The following is a 22,193-nucleotide window of genomic DNA, read 5'->3' as shown; positions in this document are numbered from 1 at the left end:
AGAAAAAGACAAAATCTCCTGAGTAAATTGAGAGCATGGGGACCTTGGGGGAGGGCTGGAGGGAAAGGGGAGAAGCACGGAGGGGAGCAGAGAAAAATGTAGAGCTCAATAAATATCAATAAAAAAATAAAATAAACACGTGCGGTCAGGCAGTGGTGGCGCACACCTTTAATCCCAGCACTCGGGAGGCAGAGGAAGGTGGATATTCGTGAGTTTGAGGCCAGCCTGGTCTACGAGAGCTAGTTCCAGGATAGGCTCCAAAACCGCAGAGAAACCTGGTCTCAAATAAATAAACAGTGCTCACATAAAATTAGCTTAAGTTGAGCTCCATCCATTGACGGGGCCTGACAGTGCTGCAGCAGTATCTGACGAGTCCAGATTCTGGGGACTCGGCATCTACAAAGGAGAAGCAGGAATGCTTATCAAGATTTCCCTTCCTGCGCCTTTCAATTTACTAATTTCCAAATTTAATTTTTATTAGCTGTTTGAGAATTCTGTATGTGTTTTGATGACATTCCTTCTCTCACCTAACTGATCCTAGACACAACTTGCTTCCCTGGGCACCCACCTTTGTGTTTCCTTCTTTCCTTCCCTCCTTCCCTCTTTCTCTCCTTTTCTCCTTCCCTCCCTCCTTCCTTCCTTCCTTGTCTTCTTTCTTTTTTTTCCCTTCCTTCCTTTCCTTCCTTCTTTCCCTCCCTCCCTTTTACCAACTCTGTCCAGTCTGTACTGCTCATATATTCTAAAATGTGTGGCCTTCTACTGAAACAATTTAGAAATTATCAACCAAGTTGTACATTTCATTCCCAACTTAATGGACAGTTTTTGGAACCCGTGTCTTATCCACAGTTCTCAGCATCTACAAGGATGAGTTCTGAAGTCTGAAGTATTCATTCTAGCACATAGAAATTAACCACTCCTGGCTCCTGCTGCTGCTAGAGCCTGCCTTAGCTATCTCCAGCATCCTGTGTGCTGTGGAGTGTATATTTACATAGCAGTGTAGATGCATTTTATAATCATACCTATGTAGTCAGGCGACGGTCAGGAAATGGCTAAAGAAAGATCCTTTAATAGTACCCTCGGGCTTCTTGGAAGACTGGTGCAAATCTCTTCTGGAAGGGAAAGAAATCTATTTTTCTGAGAAGGTAAATGTTTATTAAATGCAAATACTGATATCTGTTACCTAGGAAAGGCGACTCATGGCATGTGGAATTTCTAGATAAAAAGCTTTCAGGTCCGAGGCTTCTCCGGATAAGCTCCTATCAGGGAACTGACGCGTGAATGCATTGAAATTGAATTACTGTACAAGAGCAATTACTTTCCACCGCACCGCTATAATAGGAGTCACTTCCACAATGAACAGCAGGGAGCTGGAGGAAGGAGACCTGAACACAAAGTCTAGTCTCCTTTAGTTCTTCCGAGAAGAGCGTGTATGTTTTTAAGCAAAACACCTTTCAAGTGCCCAATTTCTCATTTTACCAATGGAAATCAGAAGGCAAGAGGATTAGGTTTATTTGCAGCAATGAGCTACTGAGTGGTTTGGGGAATTTATTAAATATCTCCTCCGAAGGTTTGAAAACAACAAACTCTTCATGCCATGAGTATAGTTGAAACTTGCTTTCTATGTCTCTTGCCAGTCTTCATTGGCATTCACTGTCAGGCATTTCAGATTATCTCAATAAATGAAGTCCTTATGTTCTGCTTCTACGGTCTACCAAATGGGCACTACATTTTCCCACATCCACACCTCTCCCAGGGATGTGGTTAAGTTTCTGGGTGTCTACACTCTATAGGAAGAAGCATAAAGTCAACCCCACCCTTTGTAGAAACCAGGACCTCTGAGAAAATGGGGGAGAGGGCTGCAAGTCAGCCCAGATCTAGAAGGTAAAGGTAGGGTGTCTCCGTGTGACCCAGGGGAAAAGCCGCTCTGCAGATGCCTCATTTCAGAAACAAGGGTGTGCCTAAGAATCACAAATGCTCCACAGTGGCTCTGCCTACTCAGAGTTCCCTGGAGCGAGAGCAGATGCCTCTAGGTGATTGGCAGTTTTGGTGGCTTCCAGTGAAGGGCAGGATCCGAAAGACGAAGGCTGGGAGTTGCCTGCCCACATAACCAAGACCAGGTAAAAGCTTATCCATTGCTTTCTTCCTTCCCTCAAAACAGGGTACTTTGTTCCCCATGAGCTGCTCAGCAGCTAGAGGAGCCATGCCAAATCTGCCTTCTGTAAGTATCTCAAATAAGTCCTGACTTCTGTCATAGACAAGCAGAACAGGTGTCACTTAGAATGGCCCAGTGGGAGTGTGTCACTTGTGGGAGACAGATGCACTTATTTCTGCTAAATCCAGCATTTGGAAAGACTCCTTGAGATGCTGATGAACTAAAAGCAAATTGATTCCACTTCTTGACCATTTAAAGGAAGCAGAAACTTGATAGAAGCCACTCAGCGGCATCCATCAAGGGCTGGGGAGTGTATATATACATATCTGAATAGAAAAATGGAGAAATAACGACGTGCATGTAACTTCCGTGCAGAAAAGCAAGAGCCAGCCTTGTTCCTTCAAACAACCTGGAGCTAACCTTTGAGTGGATTTACAAAAATTATTCAAACTACCCATGGCATTAAAATGTGCTAGCAAATAGAGTTAAGAAAAGCTGTCATGATGATGGCACCATTATGTTAATGGCAATTATGGAGGCTAAGGTTATTAATAATTTGCCAGTTCAAAAAACAAAGTTGCGTGTAGTCCATTACCAGCCGTATGACAGATGTTATTTCATGGGCAGGCCACTTTAGCTTTCACATTTACCTCAGACGTCTGACTGGCAGAAAAATAGGACTTTCTATGATAGGATAATTGCACAGTGGAGAAGAATTCAAATTGGGCCCGAGTATGATAAAATCACTCTGATTCAGCTAATCACTGGCCAAAGTGATGGAGGAGATTGATGAAATCAAGCCCGGGAAACATAGAAAGAGAACAACATTGTTCAACAGCCCGTAGATGACAGGCGGGGTGTGTGTGTGTGTGTTAAAGGGCTGGGTTACTGGAGTCCAGTCTCCCCAGGGCTCGTGGCATCTACCTACAAAGGCCAAAGGCAGCCTACGGCTACAGACAGTTTAAGGTACTCCACATGTCAGTGGTTGTTTTAATATTCCGCGTTGTTTGCAAGCAAGGTTTCCTTGTCTGTGCTCTTAAATCGCAATGATGAGTGACATGGGAACAAAAAGCACAGGGCAACATGAAGCATGAATGGAGGACCCCAGGACTCCGATTTGATGCAAATGACTAGAGGTGTGGCAGGGGCATTGGGGTAAATGACAATCCTGACACCTGTTCTGTTCCTGGCCCATTGTCTCTGGTTACATTTAGTTTGTGCTGTAACAAAGCTTGCCTGAAGAGCACAGTGTGTTCTAGCTAGTCACACTAGTTAGCCATAGAGGCCAGGCGGTGATGGCACACACCTTGAATCCCTACACACAGGAGGCAGTGGCAGATGGATCTCTGTGAGTTCAAGGCTACCAAGACTGCATGAGATTGACTCAGTCTAAAAGAGAAACAGAGCTCACACAAAGGTGATCCCAACACTTGGGATCCAAGCCTTTAATCCCAGCACTAGGGAGGTGGAGACAGGAGTGATATGGCTAGGAGGAGAGAGGAATATAAGGCGGAAGGAAACAGGAACTGAGAGCGTTCAGTCTTAGGGTTTGTGGAGACAAGATCTTGCCCCCTTCACTCTGAAGATTTGATAGAGGTAAGAACTCTAGTGGCTGGCTTCTCTGGTTCTGTGATCTTTTAGCTTTCATCCCCTAATACCTGATTCTGGGTATGTATTTTACAAGACCAATTAGATTTGTGCCACCTGGTGAGATTCCTGGCAAAGGAACATACTCCTTTCAGATTCGATCATACCAGTGATGTACTGGAAAGGGTGGCTCCAATACAAACTTGAGGTCTTTGGCTCCTCCAATGCTTAGACCCCAAGAGGCAGGCAGATTCCTGTTGGGGATGCAAGGTGTCATTACAATATGGAGAATCCCAGTCATGACTTCCTTGACTTGTAACTGCTGCCAACAGGGGTACATGGATCGCCAGGGGGTCTGGACCAATATCCAGATAAAACCACAGGAAGCTAAAAGTTAGTGAGAAAACACGCTTGAGAGGCAAGTAGTCCTGGATCAGTAGCACAATAAAAATAAAAGGTCTAGGGGTGAGAAGAAACACAGAAAGATGGGTGCGATTTCCAAGATGCAGCAACATCCAGTCTGTTCACACTGGGTCTGTGTGTGTATTTTAAAATACAGAAATGCACATTTCAGAGTGTGCGGGCTGACCTTATCCTGAGAACACTTGTATTCAAACAGGGTACTTTCGTTTTTCTCCTCAAAGAAACAGCATCAGCCATATCAGATCTTTTTTTTTTTTTATGCCACTAATTTAAGACAAAATTGTTTCAAAACAGGCAATACTGAGAGGCTGAAGCCAGTTCCTGCTTCCTCCTGTCCCCACCCAGGTGCTTCCGGCAGCGCCAGAAATCCTTCTGTTGCATGGTCACAGGACGGAAGAGTCTTACCCCGAGGTGTGTGGATATGCACGGTGCTGTTTGTCAGGTGTTAGACTAGACAGGGACGTGCAACACAGCTGTACTCTTTCCTTGAAGATGCAAAACCTAAACTCACTGCTCCCTGGAGTGTGACCTAAGCAAGTGACCTTACACAGCTACGTCTCTTGCTCATTTCTAGGACAATGATAACTCCTGGCGTTGACACAAACCTAAACGGCATCACGGCCTGGCACCCGGCCAGGTGCATCCTGCGCTCAGTTAACCCGAAAGCATACACTCCGCATGGCTCCAGGGAGGTATGCGAGGACAAGCGATCCATGGGGACTGCTCAGTTGTCCTCCCCAGCTTCCCACCTTGGAGCAGGACAGAGATCCCGGTTAGTATGTCTACAGCTCAGGCTGCACGCACTGCAAAGGGTCAGAGTCCTGGATACGGTGCTTCCTCCAGGGAGCACCCTACGTGTGCAGGCCCTCAAGTGCCCCAACGGATGCCAGGCCTCTCGTGTCTATCAAGGGCACAGACAGAATGAATGGCTATTTAAATTATCTTCTTCCCTAAAACTCTGTAATATGCCAAGAGATGCAAATGAAAACACTTTTTTCCTCACTCAGACTGATAACGCGGCACTAGTGTTGAAAACAGAGCCAGGTGTGGTTGCACACCTGTGTTGCATTGTTTTACTGTTTGGGCTTTTTTGGGGGTCCCTACCACCCAGATCCCCAGTAAAAGACACACGGAGGCTTATTCTTAGTTATGAATACCCGGCCTTAGCTTGGCTTGTTTGTTGTCAGCTTTTCTTAAATTATTCTAACTACCTTTTGCCTCTGGGCTTTTATCTTTCTATTTCTGTATACCTTTCTTTTCTTCTTACTCTGTGACTGGTTGGGAGCTGGGTCACTGGCCCCGATGCCTCCTCTCCTTGTTCTCTTGCACCTTGTTCTCTTTCCTCCCAGACACGTCTAGGAATTATACTCTTTGTCTGCCAGCCCTGCCTATCCTTGTTCCTGCCTTGCTATTGGCTGTTCAGCTCTTTATTAGGACATCAGATATTTTAGATACGCACAGTAACAGAGCTTCACAGAGTTAAACAAATGCAGCATAAACAAAAGTAACACACCTGAAAACAATAGCCCCCAACATACCTGTGATCCCAGAACTTGGGAGCCCGGGGCAGGGCATCACTTGAGTTCAAGGCCTGCGGGGGAGTCTGGACTGCACAGAGAGACCTAGCCTCAAAAATATAATCATAACTAAATAACAAAAACAGAAACAACCCTTGGGAAAGATAGCTCAGCAGATAAAGGCACTTGTTGTCAGGCCTGGCCATCAGAATTTGATCCCTGGGACCCAAGAAAGAACTGACTGCTGCAAGTTGACCTCTAACCTCCACATGAACACGGTGCCACATGTGTTCCCCCACAAACATACATACACACACTTACACAGAGTATAAAACTGGAATATTAAAAAATAAAATGATAAAATAAAAACAATAACATATATAAGGAAAATATATTGTGAATATTTATATGAATATATGCAAGAATGACTCAAGAAAACAGTAGTCATACAACTCTTGGAGGAGGTGTGAACTAACATAACCTTAAAAAAACAGAAAAAAAATTTTAAACACAAATAACTGTAAAGTAGGTTCAGAACATTTTAGATGCCTTCAGGTTTTGAGCTTCCTATTAAGAATATAGTATGTTGTCTAGAACACCTGGTATATGGAGGTAATGAGGAATGTGGGCTCTGAAGACCTGGAGCCCCAAACTCAATGTAACTGTAGAGAATACGTAGCATCTACCTCTTCATCTCCCCTTTGTGAACTGCAGATGGCAAGAAAACCTCCATCATGGGCTATGGTAAAGACAAGATATGTGAATATTGGCAAAATCCTTAAAGGGATGCCCACCACTAGATTGCTTGATTTATTATTGATATGCATAAAAATTCACTGCAGTAATATTGATTTCAAAACTTGTAGACAACTTAAATGTACAAATAGGTAGAAGCAGAAGCAGTGGAATCAATTAATAAACATGTCAGCTACCTAAGGAAACCACAAAACACAATTACGTGAGAAATTACCAAGGAATACTTGAAAGAAAGGAGAAAAGGCTGGATTATAAGGAGAACAAGTGCCTTAATTTTCAAATTGGAAAAGAAACTACAAGCACATAAACAAAACAGAAAAAGGAAATAGACTATTTTCTGTCACATGGTCACAATTCCAGATACTTTCTCTATGTGTGACAGTCAATCTTGATTCTCAGCTTGGCAGAACCTAGGATCATCTAAATGACATACATCAGGGCTTGTGGGGGACAAGATTTTAGGACTGATTTACTGAAGTGGGATGGTCCCCCCACGTCTAGGTGACACCATTCTCTGAGTCCCCTCCACGTCTAGGTGACACCATTCTCTGGGTCCCCTCCACGTCTAGGTGACATCATTCTCTGGGTCCCCTCCACGTCTAGGTGACACCATTCTCTGGGCCCCTCCACGTCTAGGTGACAGCATTCTCTGTGTCCCCTCCACGTCTAGGTGACACCATTCTCTGGGTCCCCTCCACGTCTAGGTGACACCATTTTCTGGTTCTCCTCCATGTCTAGGTGACACCATTTTCTGGGTCCCCTCCATGTCTAGGTGACACCATTCTCTGGGTTCCCCCATGTCTAGGTGACACCATTCTCTGGGTCCCCCCATGTCTAGGTGACACCATTCTCTGGGTTCCCCCACATCTAGGTGACACCATTCTCTGGTCCCCTCCACATTTATGTCTAGGTGACACCATTCTCTGGTCCCCTCCACATTTAGGTCTAGGTGACACCATTCTCTGGGTCCCCTCCACGTCTAGGTGACACCATTCTCTGGGTCCCCTCCACATCTAGGTGACACCACTCTCTGGGTCCCCTCCACGTCTAAGTGACACAATTCTCTGGGCCCCTCCACGTCTAGGTGACACCATTCTCTGGGTTCTCCCACATCTAGGTGACACCATTTTCTGGGTCCCCTCCATGTCTAGGTGACACCATTCTCTGGGTTCCCCCATGTCTAGGTGACACCATTCTCTGGGCCCCTCCATGTCTAGGTGACACCATTCTCTGATCCCCTCTACATTTAGGTCTAGGTGACACCATTCTCTGGGTCCCCTCCAAGTCTTGTGACACCATTCTCTGGGTCCCCTCCACGTCTAGGTGACACCATTTTCTGGGTCCCCTCCATGTCTAGGTGACACCATTCTCTGGTTCCCCTCCACGTCTAGGTGACACCATTCTCTGGGCTACAGTCCTAGACTGAATAAAAACAAAGCAGCAAATTGAGCATGAATAATCCCATCCCTGACCTGTTCTCTCTTTCCTGACTGCAGGTGCCCATTGACTATCTACCCCACATGACTGCTACCAGACTTCTCCACTATACTGGACTGTGCCCTCCAAACTGGGAGCCAAAGCAAGCCCTTCCTTCAAGATTCATTTGCTGCTTAGTCAGAGCGATGACAAAAGCATCTGATAGACCTTGCTTTGTTTTTTTTTCCAATATATTCTAAAAGTTCTACCCAAGAAACATCCATTTTGTAAACAAGAACTCGTCATAATGGTTTAAAATTATTATTCTTTAAAATATTTATTGTGTTTTTATGTTTTACCTACATGTATGTGTGTGCACCTTGGCCATATAATGCCTGCATAGCTCAGAAGAAAGTGTGGGATCCACTGGAAATGAAGGTCCAGTCTGTTTTGAGCTATCTTCTGGATGTTCAGAACCATACCCAGGTCCTCCACAAGAGTAGGCAATGCTCTTAACTCCCAAGCCATCTCTCCAGCCCTTAATTAGTATCCTTACATCAGGGTTCTGCTTCTGATGTCGGAATGGCTACAAAGCTGCCATGCCCATTAGGGAAAAATGAGCCATACTCAGACAGATGAAAGCTGGCCTGGGGATGTAACTCAGTGGTGCGTGGCTTGCTTAGCATGCATGCCCTGAGCCCACTCTTTATTGTAAGATTCCTCTCAGATGTTCAAGGCAGGGACATAAGACAGGTCAAAGGCCACCATGCAGCTTCCATGATACTACCGGTACACCATGTTTGTGGCATCTAAAAGAATCTCCCTTCGAGGCTCCTCAGGGCATCCATCAAGAAGCCTTTATCAGTGAGCTGGCTCACAGCACTGGTTTCCATTTACTGAGCACCTCACCCTGCAGGGCCTGCACCAAGAGCAAGCTTTGTCATGTTCCTCCTCAGGTGTTGAGGGTGGCCTGTTCTGCAGATGAGAAATTAAGGCTCACAATGACTTCTTGGCCAAAGAGCAGAGCCTACTAAGTGACAAGGAAGGTTTTATACCCAGGTCAAGCCCACTCATGTTCATACAGAGACCCAAAACAAATGAAATTGTTAATAGACAGAAATGTGAGATTATCTACTTTGGGCAGAAATACTTTGAGAAAATTGATTTGGTAATGCAGCATGAGAAAAGCTAAAGTAAGGAGTGATCGTTTCTAACAAAATGCTACTGGAGAAGATCATTAAAAATGAAAAATCAAGCGAAATAGACACAGGAATGAAAGACCCATTGGGTAGCAGTTTTCCTTGCAACCGTATATCAATATGGCTTTAATATAGGATACCACATTACTCACACACCACAAAAATGAGCCTAAGATGCCCTGATTGGTCAACAGTGGAAAATAAAGTAGGAAGTCAACTTAGCAATAAAACAACAAAAACCATATATGCTGCAATTCCCTTCATGTGGCTGATATTAAATTTCAGTGAGCTGCTTCGATCAATACAAACATTGTAATCTCAGTAAGGGTCCAACAAAGCCAGGAGAACATCCAACTTCTTCCAGACTTCATCTGGCCCACCAAGGTATTCATTCAGCTTCACACTGTGGCAATCATTTTTCTAACAATGCTTTATCTCTCTCTGTCCAGTGAACCACAGCATCCCCCTGAGTAACCCTGAGAAGTTAGTGAGCACATCAGAGTTGGGAACCCATCCTTTGCAGCCCCTGTGCTGAAGGGCTCACATTCAAAGATAAAGACGGGCCTCAGCGTCCCATATGTGAAGAGTGCAATGCAGAACTGCGTTTCGTGATCGCCAAAATGAAGAAATGAGAGCAAATAAGAGCATCCGTGCAATGGGCAAACTTTGCAAGTTTCAGTTGATCAGTGACAGTCCCCAAAAGCTGGCTGTCTGTGTGTCTTTGGACAACATAGCACAGACCCTGGAAGACTTACCCTCACTGCCTCAGACTTCTTGTGAAACATTTCCTCCATGTTCTTAGCCAGCTTCTTCACCAGTTGGAGACCATCGATTTCTTCAATGGCAACATCTTTCTCATACTCCTTGTATTTCTGTAACGAGAGGGGCAGCATTAGAAAGAATTGACTCTGAGGGACCACGTGCATGATTTCCCCTGATGGATACAGAAATAAAACTTTATCAACGCCATGTCTGTTGGGGTTGGAGATGGTAGGATACATTTCACAACTACAAAATCAAGCAGAGAGAAACATAAAAATTGAGTCTGGTTGTGGTGATATTTTGTTTGTGCTATAACAAAGATCAGAGGGCAGAGAAAGCCACTACTTAGCCACAGAGGTCATTCAGTGGTGGCATACACCTTTAATCCCCAGCATTAGGGAGGCAGAGGCAGATAGATTTCTGTGAGTTCAAGGCTACCCTGGGCTACACTAGATTGATCCAGTCTCAAAGAGAAACAGCCAGGCAGTGGTGGCTCACACCTTTAATCACAGTACTTGGGAGTCACACATCTTTAATCCTAGCTCTAGGGAGATGGAGACAGGAAAGGTATTGGCTGGGCAGAGAGGAATATGAGGTGGGAGGAGACAGGAGCCCAAGGCATTTGGTTTGGGGACTTGTAGAGACAGGATACCCCATTTAGTCGGAGGATTTCATAGAAGAACTAGTGGCTGTCTGCTCTGCTTCTCTAATATCTGACTATGGGTTTTTATTATTAAGACCAATTAGAAATCACACTACATTGGCTCTGACTGGAAGCTGAAGCATCACCCAGGTAAGGAACTAATCAAATTTGGCTAATCAAATTTGGTCACATCTAAGGAATGCCCTAGGGTGCTGATTGGACTTGATTTCATCATCTTCTCAATTGAAGATGGTCTTTTCTGTAAGATAAGAATCCATTATACACGGGAGACCAGGTCATCATGTTAAGCAAAATAAGATGCGAGCTGAGTGCTGGCCTGCTGGCCTGGGGTGGAGCTCAGAAAGCCTGGTACTGGCCTGGGGTGGAGCTCAGAAAGCCTGGTACTGGCCTGGGGTGGAGCCCAGAAAGCCTGGTGCTGGCCTGGGGATGGAGCTCAATGACTGGATGCTTGCTTAGCATTTGCATGGCCCTGGGTCCATGCACTAATACATATTTTCCCTCGATGTGGAGCCTGTAGTTTGTTTTGTTTTGTTTCTTTCTTTTGGAACATGAGAGCAGAGAGAAGAGAGATTGACAGGAGGGAGAGGGGAACAATAGAGAGCGATAGGATGAATACGATCAAACCATAATATCACAATGCAGCTAAGGAAATAGCTCACTCAGAAAAGTACTTGCTATGCAAGCACAAGAATTTGAGTTTCCTCTGCAGAACTCAGATGAATAATAATGATAAAGAAGAGGGAGGAGGAGGGGGAAAAGAAGGAAAGGAAGAGGAAGAAGAAGAGCAGCAGCAACAGCTACCCCCATTGCCACCACTACCACCAGGCAGGGTGGCACACGCTTGTAATCCCACCACTACCACCAGGCAGGGTGGCACACGCTTGTAATCCAACCACTACCGCCAGGTAGGGTGGCACACGCTTGTAATCCCACCATTTGGAAGAGGAAGACAGACAATGCAAGCCCCAGGTCAGTGAGAGACATTGCCTTAAAGAAGAGGAAAAGGAAAAATTGGAAAAGAAACCAAGGTAGAAGGTGGCTACGGTTTCCTCTGACTGTGCACACAAGTACATGCTCATTTGCTGTACTAGTGGCTTCTTGTTGTTGTGATAAGCCGCAGATCAAAAGAACAAGAGATTTCTTTCAACTCCATTTCCCCATGGCAATCCATTATTGAGGGAATCGGGACAGGAACTCGAGCAGGAATCGGGAAGCAGGAGCTAATGACAAACCATGGAGGGTGCTGTTTGCTCGCTTGTTCTCTCTTCTGCTCAGCTCGCTCCCATACATAACCCATGACCACCATCCCAGGGGAATCACTGGCTCTGCTCCAGCAACTAGCAATCAAGAAAATGCCACACTGATGGGGGCAATTCCTCAATTGAGTCTCCCTCTTCTCAGGTGTGTGCCAAGTTGACAACCAAGATAAGCCATTACAGTGGCACACATTCAGACTGCTAGGAGGAGAAGCGTGCAGTAGTGAGGCAGGCAGGGCTGGGATGCTGGGAGGAGAAGCATGAGCAGCAATGAAGAGGGCCAGGATGATAGCAGTGGCCTCCAGAAATTATCTAACCACTGGAGCCTCAGTCTCAGTGAAGCCAACACCAAGAGAAATGACCATCTGACCCTTGGGACCATAGGTACCTGGAGGAATGATCACTGACGGTTATACTCTGCCTATACCTGAAGGAACAATCAATGGAGCCACAGCTCCCAACTGGAGGTAACTGGACTCAATCAACTGGAGGAAAAAGGAACACCCACCTCCCCCCCGCCCGCCCTCGCCGAAACACAGACTCTACTTATTCCAACTGGAGGAAGAGATGGGTAAACAATAGGGTAAAAATACATTCAACAGCATAAAGAACAAGACAGCACCACCAAAAACTAGTGGTTCTACAACAGCAAGACATGAACATCCTAAGGCAGATGAATCAGGAAAAAAAAAAAAGACCTTAAAAATAACTTTATGAAGATGATTGAGGCCCTTAAAGAGGAAATGGCAATCTTACCTAAAGCAATCATATTTCAAAATCTATACTCGACAAAATTCTTCATGGACCTCAAAAGAACAATGGAAAAACAAAAAACCCAGGATAGTCAAAACATCCCTGCAAAATAAAGGAACTTCAGAGATTTCAAACACTGCTACAGAGCTACAGTAATGAAAACAGTTTGGTATTGGCATAAAAACAGACAGGAGGATCAATGGAATCTAATCAAAGGCGCGGGTATCAACCCACACACCTCAGAACATCTGATTTTTGACAAAGAAGCTAAAATTCTAAAATGGACACAAAAGGAAGCATCTTCAACAAATGGTGTTGGCATAACTAGGTATCAACAAGTAGAAGAATGCAAATAGATCCATATCTATTGCCATGCATAAAACTCAAGTCCAAGTGGATCAAAGACCTCAACATAAAACCAAGTACACTGAACCTCATAGAAGAGAAAGTGGGAAGAACACTTGAATGCATTGGCTAGGGAACCACTTCCTAAATAGAACCCCAGTAGCACAGACACTTCTGTAAGCAAATGACACAGTCAACAAGACAAACAGCAGCCTACCGAATGGAAAAGAATAGTGAACTGGTCTCTAAAATATACAAAGAACTCAAGAAGCTAGACATCAAAAGAATAAATAATCCAATAAAAAAATGGGGTAAAGTACTAAATAGAGAATTCTCAACAGAAGAATCTCAAATGTCCGGAAGATACTTAAGGACATGCACAATATCCCTACCCATCAGAGAAATGCTAATCAAAACTACTCAGAGCTACCATCTTACACCAGTCAGAAAGGCCAAGATCAAAAACACTAATGACAACTTATGTTGGAGAAGATGTGGAGCAAGGGGAACATTTCCCTATTGCAGGTAGGAGTGCAAACTTGTACAGCTGGCTTTGGAAATCAGTATGGCAATTTCTGAGAAATTGTTTCCCAAGAAACAATCTACCTCAAGACTCAGCAATACCACTCTTGGGGCATATACCCAAAGGATGTTCAATCATACGACAAGGACATTTGCTCAACCATGTTCATAGCAGCTTTAGTTGTAATAGTCAGAACCTGGAAACAACCTAGATGTTCCTCATCTGAAGAATGGATAAAGAAAATATAGTACATTTACACAATGGAGCACTACACAGTGGTAAAAAATTAATGACATCTTGAAATTTGCATGCTAGTGAATAGAACTAGAAAAAAACCATACTGAGTGAGGTAACTCAGACCCAGAAAGACAAATGTACTCACACATAAGGGGCTTTTAGACATGAAGAATAACCAGTCTACAGTCCACAACCCCAGAGAACCTAGACAACAAAGACCCTAAGAGAGGAATACATGAAACCAACTAGGAAGGAGAAAAAGACAAGATCTCCTGAGTGAATTGGGAGCGTGAGGGGCAGGGGCAGGGTGGAAGGGGAGAAGGATGGAATGAAGCGGGGTGGTAAAAATGTATAGTTCAACTTAAAACAATAAAGTATATTTTAAAAAAAAAACACCTGCACACATATGAGCGCACACATACCAGAAAATATCATGATGAAATCTATAATGTTATGCACTGACCACTCACCAATTTAGGAGATCATTCCATACTGCAATGACTAATTTGTTTAAAGCAGCAATTCTAAAAGTGGTGCAGAGACTTCTGAAGGCTCCTCAGACACTTGCCAGGGTCCACGGAGTCCTTTTTTCAATAGCTTATCTAAACTAAGATGGCTTAAGTCGTGGATATCAACAAATAACAACAGACTGATGCAGACACCCGTGTAAGCATCTGCCTGCCTCTGCTTAAGTCAAATATTAAAGAAATTTGCCAAATAAAGGAAAAGGTGCATACCTGATATTGTTCATGAAACAAATTACTTACATGACACATCTTTATCTTTTAAATTAGTTTCTCTTTAAATTTCTTAGTTATCAAATCTAATATGAAAAATATCAGTTGATATAATCCACGTGATCAGAAGCTCTGATGGACCGTTAGTGGTTTGTAGGAACAGAAAGGGATCCTAAAATAAAGCTGGTTTGAATAAAGACTTAGTTTTGTTCCGACTGAATGGAAATGTTTCTTATTGAGACTGCCAACACGAGTTCACAATAGTTTTATGTCACTGTGAAAACAACGTCATGATGTGTGTGTCCTTATAAAAAGTCTGAGGCATGGAAGGTGTGGGGACATTCTCTTGCTTTCCTTGAAGCGCACATCAAGCTTTGACTGAGGAAAACAGGGGTTCCTGGCGCAGCTTGACTCTGGGGTGTCACAGGAGTTATTTTAGGTAATAAGTGTAAGGACACAGCAGGATAATTCCCAAGGTATAAATATTCATTTCCTCGCATTCTCCCACCTCTGCCTTCAAATGTGGGAGCTGGGAAGAGGCACCGTTCGCCTTGGCCAGCAGAGGCCAGCCTTCCACCCAAGGTTCAGCTAGAGACACATTATGTGGCCATGTGTCACTCCAAACACACCCATTTCCAGTTCCGATTTGTATGCTCTTTGAGGCAATAAAATGGGGCTCTCAAAGGAGAACTTGGGAGGATGGGAGTGTCACTCCAGTGGTAGAGCTCTGGCCTCAGATGTGCAGGTTGGACCCCTGGCAAAACAATCCAAAAAGAAAACCACTTCCAGCTTGAGGACAAAGGCAGAGAGTCCAAGGAAAGGAGTGAGTGTAGAGAAGGATTTTCCCAGATTCCCGAGACTTAATGGAAACCCCTAACAGGCAGCAGTGAGGCAGCAACATCGGACCTCGGGTTCTAGAAGCAGCAAATTCCACTCTTAGTCCAACCACAACACCCACTACCAGACACCAGCAGAAGACGAGGGCAAAAGGAAATACTGATAACAACAGTTATAAATTATCAGAGGACATTGGGACCTCTGACCTGAACACCCGGACCAGTGGGAATAATGTTGATTCTGAGATATAAATGCTTTTCCTAGTCACCTGAGCATGAAGAAAGATAAAGGTCTGCTGCGATATTCACTGGACACTCTGAGATGCTGTGTATGCAAGAGTCTGTGATGTCCCAAGAGTTAGAGGTTCATCCTGCTCACTGCCACCCAAGAACATACTTAAAGATTTCATTGGTTACTCTTAGGGTCCTCTCTCTTGAATCAGAAAACCATTATTCCTCCTCCTCCTAGTGTCCTGTTCCTCCTTCATATCAAGGCTATTATGGTCCCCCACAATGCTGCACTGACATCCCGGCACTCAAAACCCAGTCAGAAGTGGCTACACTTATCTCTCCCAGTACTGTAGCTGAGGTGGCCCAGGAGGCAGGGCCAAGCCCTAATGTTACTGATCCACCCACAATTCATACACGTAGAGACTCTCGGAATAAAGGTTGATGCCGAATAGACAGGAGATGATAATGGTAGTCATGGAGATGGCGATGATGATGAAGATGATGATGACAATGCTGATGTTATACTGCAAGGTGATGGAAAATGAGATGCAAGACTGACATCACCCTTGTGTTCATAGAAAGGGCGAAATGTACTTCTGCCTTCAGTGAATCCTCATCTGACCAGGCCCTAGTATTCTGGTCTTAGCATGATCAGGAAGAGAACTGACTTAACTCTTAACTTTCCAGTAAGATCGCCCAGCATCTCTCCCCTGAACCTTCTCTGTGAGCAGGAGCTGCTGAACTGCTGACCTCCTAACACAACTTGGACCCCTGTTACAGTCCCTAACCTCAACACAACATGTGCAAGCCAAGATCCAGATCTCAGATACATCCCTCTTCTCTTTTGTTAACCTGCATTTTTCTAAATTTTATGGTGAGTTTACAATTTTATAAATTAAACATGAAATATATAGTTCTATTTAGAACCTGTTTTATTTATTTATTTTAAATGTTTCTAACCGAAACAAAACACCACTTCCCCCTCCCTTTCCTCCACTACAGATCCTCCCAGCTGATCTCCCTAGAATCCCTCTCATGCCCCCCCACTCTCAAATTGATATCATAGTCAAACACTAAATGGACAAAAAGAAAAAGTATTGAAAGCTACAAAAGGAAAGTCACATATATATGAAATCCTATCAGAATTACACTTGATCTTTAAATGGAAAGTCTGAAAGCTAGAAGAGCCTGAACCAATACATTGCAAGTACAAAAAGACCATGGTTGCCAATCTAGACTACTATACCCAGCAAAACTATTTGATGAAGTTGAAGTGGAAAAAAAAACTTTCCATGATCCAAACAGCCTAAAATATTTTCATGAGCAAATTTTATAAAGGGGAGGATCTGAGTCCCAATCAGAATCCCTAAAGGCAACCCATAACAACAGAATCTACTCAGTCATTTCAAGCCTGCATTGGACACAGTTCCTGTATCTCCCTGGGTTAGCTTCATCACTCTTCTGAGGTTCGGTGTGCTGCACTAGGGAGCTGGGGCAAGGAGGGCCTTACTTAGCTGGTGAAAGTCGCAGGTTTGGAGAGAGGCTTTAAACCTAAAAAGGCCTGACATCTAATTGCTCAGACTTTTGAACTTTTCCAGGATAGCGAGACAACAGATTGACAGGCCAATATCTTCTGACTTTTTTTTTTGAAAGGCCCATTGCAATCCCATCATCTTCTGTCTCGTTGATTTTGGTGCCAACAGCAGCTTGGACTCTGAGAAGAGTCAAATATCAAGAACTGGGGACAGCTGGTTGGCAAGAGTCATAGCCACCCAAAAGCAGCTCAGAGAAAGCAAACACCATGTGACAGGCACAAAGGAGGTGCCAGCAGTGGCATCCACCCTCCTCAGGGCCTACAAAGGGGAACACAGTAGCAAACACAGCTCTTGCTAGTCCAAACACCTGGAGGGAGAGAAGAAACCAACTTGCAAAGTGCCCTGGAGCCTCCGTGAGAGACTTTGTCCATTGTCACCTGTGGCTGTAGCCCCCCTCCTGTTCTGCAAGAATAATTTTTGTAAAAGCTTCGACCCCTCCCCGGCAACCTCCCACACAGCTGCACAAGCATTGCTTCAAGGACAGCACATGATGACATCCGCTTCAGGTATATCAGTCATCCTCCTGCTGGAGGAAAGGATCAGTAGGAAAGTATGAGAGTGTCCCCGTGGTCACACAACAGGAAGACATGAAAGAATGACACACGTGAAAGGCAAAGCTGCTCTCCCATAGCATGACTGGAGCCACCATGATTTTGCTCCTGTCTCTAATGCTCCATTTATTTGATCCACGGACTATGCTTTGTATCTCTGGGGAGTCAGGCTGGATCCTGGACACCACAGCCATGATGGTGAGTGGAGCAAACACTGAGGGAGCCTTGGTTCGGGGTCAGCACATGCTGTGGGGTAAACAGGTAAAGGAGCAATGGGATGAAAAGAACCAAAAGTAGTAACCCCCATCTTGTAAGACCCTTGAATGGTGATTAGACTAAGAGTTGGGGAACAGTCAGGGTAAAGTGTATGAAAGCATAGCCTAGGGAGGTCTAGAATACGAGGTTGCATGTGGCTCACCAAACTCCTTGTTTCATGTCACAGCTGAGGAACATCCTAAAGAGGAATGCAAAATGAAAACAAGGCCAGCGAAATGAAGTGATGAGAGCTGGGGACATTGTAGGCAGGACATCCGGGGCCACCAAAGGTCTTGGGGAAAGGACAGACTAGTGATAAGAAGTGGGGAAAACAAAACCTCAGTGAATAAAATAGAGGGGAGAATAAAATCCTGGCTAAAGTGCAGAATCCAGAGATGGTTTCCCCAGGTGCATCAAGGAGGCTGACAGAAGAAGTTAGGGATGGAGGCTATGTTGTTTCAAGCCAGTTAACCACCCAAGCCCCAGTGTCTTCATTCAGAACACCAGGGACAATGATGCCCAAGCTATAGCACTGCTCACAGTGCTCTCAGGGAGAGCATCTGCCCTGTAGACTCACTGGGAGAGCATCTGCCCTGTAGGCTCACTGGGGGAGCATCTGTCCTGTAGACTCACTGGGGGAGCATCTGCCCTCTAGATTCACTGGGGAAGAATCTGCCCTGTAGACTCACTGGGGGAGCTGCTGCCCTGTAGACTCATTGGGGGAGCTGCTGCCCTGTAGACTCACTGGGGGAGCAGTTGCAAAGGTCCTAAGTAAGATGTCCACTCACAAAGAATCACCTCAACTGGCAGTGGTCCCTTGTTCTTCCTTCTTAGTATAGCCTTTCCAGCATACTCTAGTGCTTAGTTTCAAGCCTGGTTCCAAAACAAAGTCCCTGTTATAACAGCCATATTCCAACAGGGTATTTGATGATGCTCACATTCCCCCTTCTGCTTTCCCTTCCTCTCCACTGGAGCTGAGATGCCCAGCACTGCAGCCTACATGTGCCTTTAGCCAAGGAGTCTAAGTAGAACACAAACCTACAAAGATCGTCTCTGAGCATTTGTGTCACAGAAGAAAGGCAAGCCCAAGAAACTTTGCCTTCTTCTGTCACAAGAGAACGTATGAGTTTTCTTACTCCTTCTGTTAGCATATTCAGCACTTGGCAAGAAATCCCTTGGTGAGCTGAGAACATTTATCACTTGAGAAGGGAGACATAGAAATGCATTATTTCTGCAGCATCCATTTTGCCAGCTCATTTCACACAAACACCAGCAAAAGAAAAGCACTATTTCACTGTCAGGACACTTAATGCTGCTCATACATTTGGGTCATTTTGTCCCCTACATGATAACTGCATATCTAGAAGTGAATCACCTGGAACTGCCTCCCCCAGACCCGGAGCTGCCCCAGAGGGAGTGGGACTCAAGTCAGGAGACTTCTGACCAATCACAAGTGATTAGGAGAAATGCTGATCATAAAGGAGGGCTCTAAGTGTGTTCAAAATCAGGAACCAAGGAAGAGGTGGGAGATGCCCAGAGTGGCAATGGCTAAAGCAGAGCTGCATTAGAACACAGACTCCTGGCTAAAATTTCTCCTCAAAGCTAAAGTTGTCTATATGCAGTGGGCTTCATAAAAATCACCACACAAGAACTGACAGAAGGTCCAGGGGACGAGATGGAACCATAAGACATTGCCACCCCCAAAGAGAGACATGGGGAGCTTGTCACCAAATATGGAACTCCAGAGCAATTCTCCTGCTTTTGGACAACCCAAACCTAGACGCCCTGATAATTCCGGTCTCTGAAAAAGCAACTGCTATGGACTGAATGTGCAAGAGGCTCCCACTCCCAACCCTGGCCACATGGTCATGTGTTTGAACTCTTGGTCTCCAGCTCATGGCGCTGTTTTGAGAGCTTGTGGGACCTTTGGGACCGAGAGGCTTAGCTGGAGAATGAAGGCCACTGAGGTGAGATCATCCTAGTACCTCCTACCCTGTCCTCTCTGTTTTCTGGTTCTCCATGTGTAAACAAGCACACTGTAAGCTCCCACCAGCATAAACTCCACCACGCCTTCCCACCAAAATGGTGTATATCCATCCATTAAAATCATGGGCCAAAAGTAACTGTTACTTCCCTTGAGTGTCTCTTTGGTCATTTTGTCATAGTGACTAGAAAAATATATACTACAATGATATAGAAAGAGTCTAAACCCTGAACCTTTCAAATTATTCATGTTGAAAGAACATCCCAACCCTACATTTGGGTTCAACTTTTTATGTTATTTTCATTCTATTGAGTCACAAAAACAAATAGAATGCAAGACAGAACTTCATTAAACCCATCTTTTACGTCATCACTGTACTAACAATCACCGGGCACAAGGCACTTAAACTAAAGTTATTGCTATTTTTGTTCATCACACAAATATTCACAAAATTCTCACCATAGACCAGAATGCAGGTTTGGGACAGAGAGGGCTTATTGACAAATGCATTTAGTTGGCCCCTGTTTTGCCAGAAGCTATACTGGTATCCAAAATCCCAGGTAATTCCCACACTTCTGCCTGTAGACTGCCAGCACTTCTTCGGAGCCCTCCAAGCTTTCCTGAAACAAACCCCTTTCTCATCATCATATCTTTGCCCAAAATTCCAGAAGAAACTCTTGCTTTACCAGAGGCCACACTGGTACCCAGAACCCCAGAGGTCACACAGGCTGCCAGAACCCCAGCAAAGGCACCCTGCTGGACCAGAGGGCTCATGACCATCAGAACTACAGGCCTGATGTATGCTGTAAATATCATTGGTTAATAATATTTGGCCAGTGGTTTAGTAGAACAAAGCTAGGCAGGGAAAACTAAACTGAATGCTGGGAGAAAGAAGATGGAGTCAAGGAGAAGCCATGTATCTCTGCCAGAGACAGATGCTGGAACTTTACCTAGTAAGCCACAGCCTCATGGTGATACACAGATTAATGTAGATGGGCTAAATTAAGATATGTTAGCCAGAAATGTGTTTAAGCTATTGGCCAATCAGTATTGCAAATAATATGGTTTTTGTGTGATTATTTGGGGAATCTGAGCAGCCAGGAACAAACAAGCAGCCTCTTATAACACAGGCCACTCAGGCCGGATGACCCAGAAAAGAAACAAAGACCAAGGGAAATATAGTGGCATTTCATTTGTATTTTAATAAATAAAGCTTTCTTGAAGATCAGAGAGTAAAACAGTCACACTGGCCAGCCTTATAGACCAGACAGCAATGACACACGCCTTTAATCCTAGTAGCCACATTAGCTTGCCACAGAAACCAGACAGTAGTGGTGCACACCCTTAATCTCAGAACTAGAGAGGATTATAAGATAGGAGGAGACAGCTCTCAGGTTCAGTATCATTCTAAGATTCCTCCTGGAGGCAGAATCACCATTTTCAGACTGAGGTGGAGGTAAGAGCCAGTGACTGGTGCTTTGTTTTTCTGGTCTTCAGGTTGAACCCCAATATCTGTCTCTGAGTTTTTATTAATCATGCTACAGGAAAAAAGAAAACACCCATCCAACAAAGACAAACTCAGAAATCTATACCTAAATCAATAATTATCCCAAACCCAGATGCCAAGACTCCAGTGTAAGAACACAGTCAACGAGGGAAAAGGCAGGGATGGGAACAGAGAAAAATGTAGAGCTCAATAAAAAACAATAAAAAAAAAAACAGTCAACAAAAGCCATGGCAAATTATCCCCACCATTGCCCAGTTCATCTACTACAGAAAGTCCTGAATTGCCCAACATAGCTGAAAGAAAGAACACAAGAAAATAACCTTAAAACCAAGTTTATGAAGATAATACAGGTCCTTAAAGGGAAAACAAATAAATTCCTTAAAGAAATTAAGGAAAACAAAAACAAACAAGTGGAGGAAATAAATAAATCCTGTAAAAAAAAATCGAGGAAAAGACAAAAAATTGGAAGAAATGAATAAATCCCATAAAGAAAGCCAAGAAAAAACAAACAAGAGATGGAAATGAATAAAACTGTTCAAGAACTAAAGACAGAAATAAAAGCAATAAAGAAAACATAAACTGATAGAATCCTGGAGATGTAAAACTTAGATAAGCATACAGGAGCTACAGACACAAGCATCACCAACAGAATACAAGAGATACAAGAGAGAACCTTAGGTGTTGAAGACACGATAGAGGACACTGATCAAAGAAAATATTAAATCTAAAAAGTTCCTGACACAAAACATCCAGGAAATCTAAGATACTATGAAAAAAAAAAAAAACAAACTTGAAAATAATAGGAATAAAAAAGGAGAAAAAAATCCCAGCTCAAAAGCATGGAAAATATTTTTTAACAAAACCATAGAAGAAAATTTCCTTAACCCAAAGAAGGACAATGCCTATA

The 22,193-nt window shown here is 44.1% G+C and overlaps 1 protein-coding gene across 2 annotated transcripts in view; it reads right to left on the bottom strand.

Moving 5' to 3' along the window:
* Cacna2d3 (calcium voltage-gated channel auxiliary subunit alpha2delta 3) overlaps positions 1-22,193 on the bottom strand; it is an 840,411-nt gene that overhangs the window by 630,738 nt on the left and 187,480 nt on the right. For both annotated transcript variants that reach the window (XM_057770101.1, XM_057770100.1), the window contains exon 3: positions 9,806-9,922. In XM_057770101.1, coding sequence (XP_057626084.1) covers positions 9,806-9,922 — 117 coding nt within the window. The remainder of the gene's footprint in view (positions 1-9,805; positions 9,923-22,193) is intronic.

Source organism: Chionomys nivalis, chromosome 5 (genome assembly GCF_950005125.1).
Source record: "Chionomys nivalis chromosome 5, mChiNiv1.1, whole genome shotgun sequence".
Lineage (NCBI taxonomy): Eukaryota > Metazoa > Chordata > Mammalia > Rodentia > Cricetidae > Chionomys > Chionomys nivalis.
Note: the sequence above shows the minus strand (reverse complement) of the source record. Positions and strands in the feature narration are given on the sequence as shown.